The 1,023-nt window shown below is 68.5% G+C and overlaps 1 protein-coding gene across 1 annotated transcript in view; it reads right to left on the bottom strand.

Annotated features, from left to right (window-relative positions):
- The window catches only part of GRK1 (G protein-coupled receptor kinase 1), a gene marked incomplete at its 3' end in the record, with an annotated part of 13,087 nt that extends 12,305 nt beyond the window's left edge, over positions 1-782 (bottom strand). The window contains exon 1 of the mRNA XM_008068810.1: positions 24-782. Within this exon, the coding sequence (XP_008067001.1) occupies positions 24-722 (699 nt within the window). The remainder of the gene's footprint in view (positions 1-23) is intronic.
- Between the last annotated feature and the right edge of the window lie 241 nt (positions 783-1,023).

The raw sequence follows: 1,023 nt of genomic DNA, 5'->3' as shown, positions 1-1,023 counted from the left end.
CGCGCCGCCCCCGCTCCGCCTACCTGGTAGCCCTTCCGCTTCTTCAGCCGCTTCTTGTTGAGCTTCTTGCAGGCGTACATCTTGCCCGTGGCCTTCATCTGGCAGGCCCACACCTCCCCGAAGCCCCCCTTGCCCAGCACCCTGAAGTCCAGGAACCAGTCCTCCCCCATGGGCTGGGCCTCCAGCCACTTCCACTGCAGGAAGCGCAGGAAGTACAGGCTGCCCAGGTACTCCTGGAAGGGCACCTGGCCCAGGTGCGCCAGCGTGGCCTGCAGCAGCGGCTGAAACAGCCCGTCCTGGCCGGCCGCCGGGCCCGCCTTCACCCTGGCCACCGCCGCCTCCTCCAGGAAGCTGCAGAAGAGCCGGGCCTGGGGCTCCAGGTAGTCGGCCAGGATGCCCCGCACCTTCTGTGGCCGGAGGTCGTCGTCGGCCGTGTCATAGTCCTCGATATCCTTCCAGAGCTCCAGGGCCGGCACGTGCTGCTCGTCCGTCTGCAGGAACTGCTGGAAGAGCCGTTTCCCGATGGGCTGCTCGCAGCATAGGTCCTGGAAGTCCAGGCAGAGGCCGTCGCGCAGGGTCTCGCACTTGGACAGTGGTGGCAGCCTGAGCTTGGCCAGGTACTTCTTGTCACGCGCAGACGGCGTGCTGCTGCCATCGAAGCTGCCCCGGGCAGCAATGAAGGCCGAGTTGGCCACCACGGTCTCCAGGGACCCGAAATCCATCCCGGCGGCGACGGCAGCGGCGGCGGCTTCCTGCCCGCGTCAGGCGTGGGGGGCCATCGGGGGGCCTGACCGCTGCCCTGGGGCCCGTCCCGGCCCTCGCTGGACGGAGGAGACGCCCTGGCCGCGGCGAGGGTGCCCGGGGACAGCTGGGAAGCCCCCGGGAGCCCGGGGCTGACACAGCATCCAGCTAAATCCGGCCCAGGTCAGGGAGGACGCCTTGGGGTGACCAGCAAGGACCAGAAAAAGACAATCCGCTGAGCTGCCCGATCGGATTAGACGGATCACTCCGCCGGCACCTTCC

Source organism: Carlito syrichta, unplaced genomic scaffold (genome assembly GCF_000164805.1).
Source record: "Carlito syrichta isolate Samal-C Ts95f unplaced genomic scaffold, Tarsius_syrichta-2.0.1 Scaffold109674, whole genome shotgun sequence".
NCBI lineage: Eukaryota > Metazoa > Chordata > Mammalia > Primates > Tarsiidae > Carlito > Carlito syrichta.
Note: the sequence above shows the minus strand (reverse complement) of the source record. Positions and strands in the feature narration are given on the sequence as shown.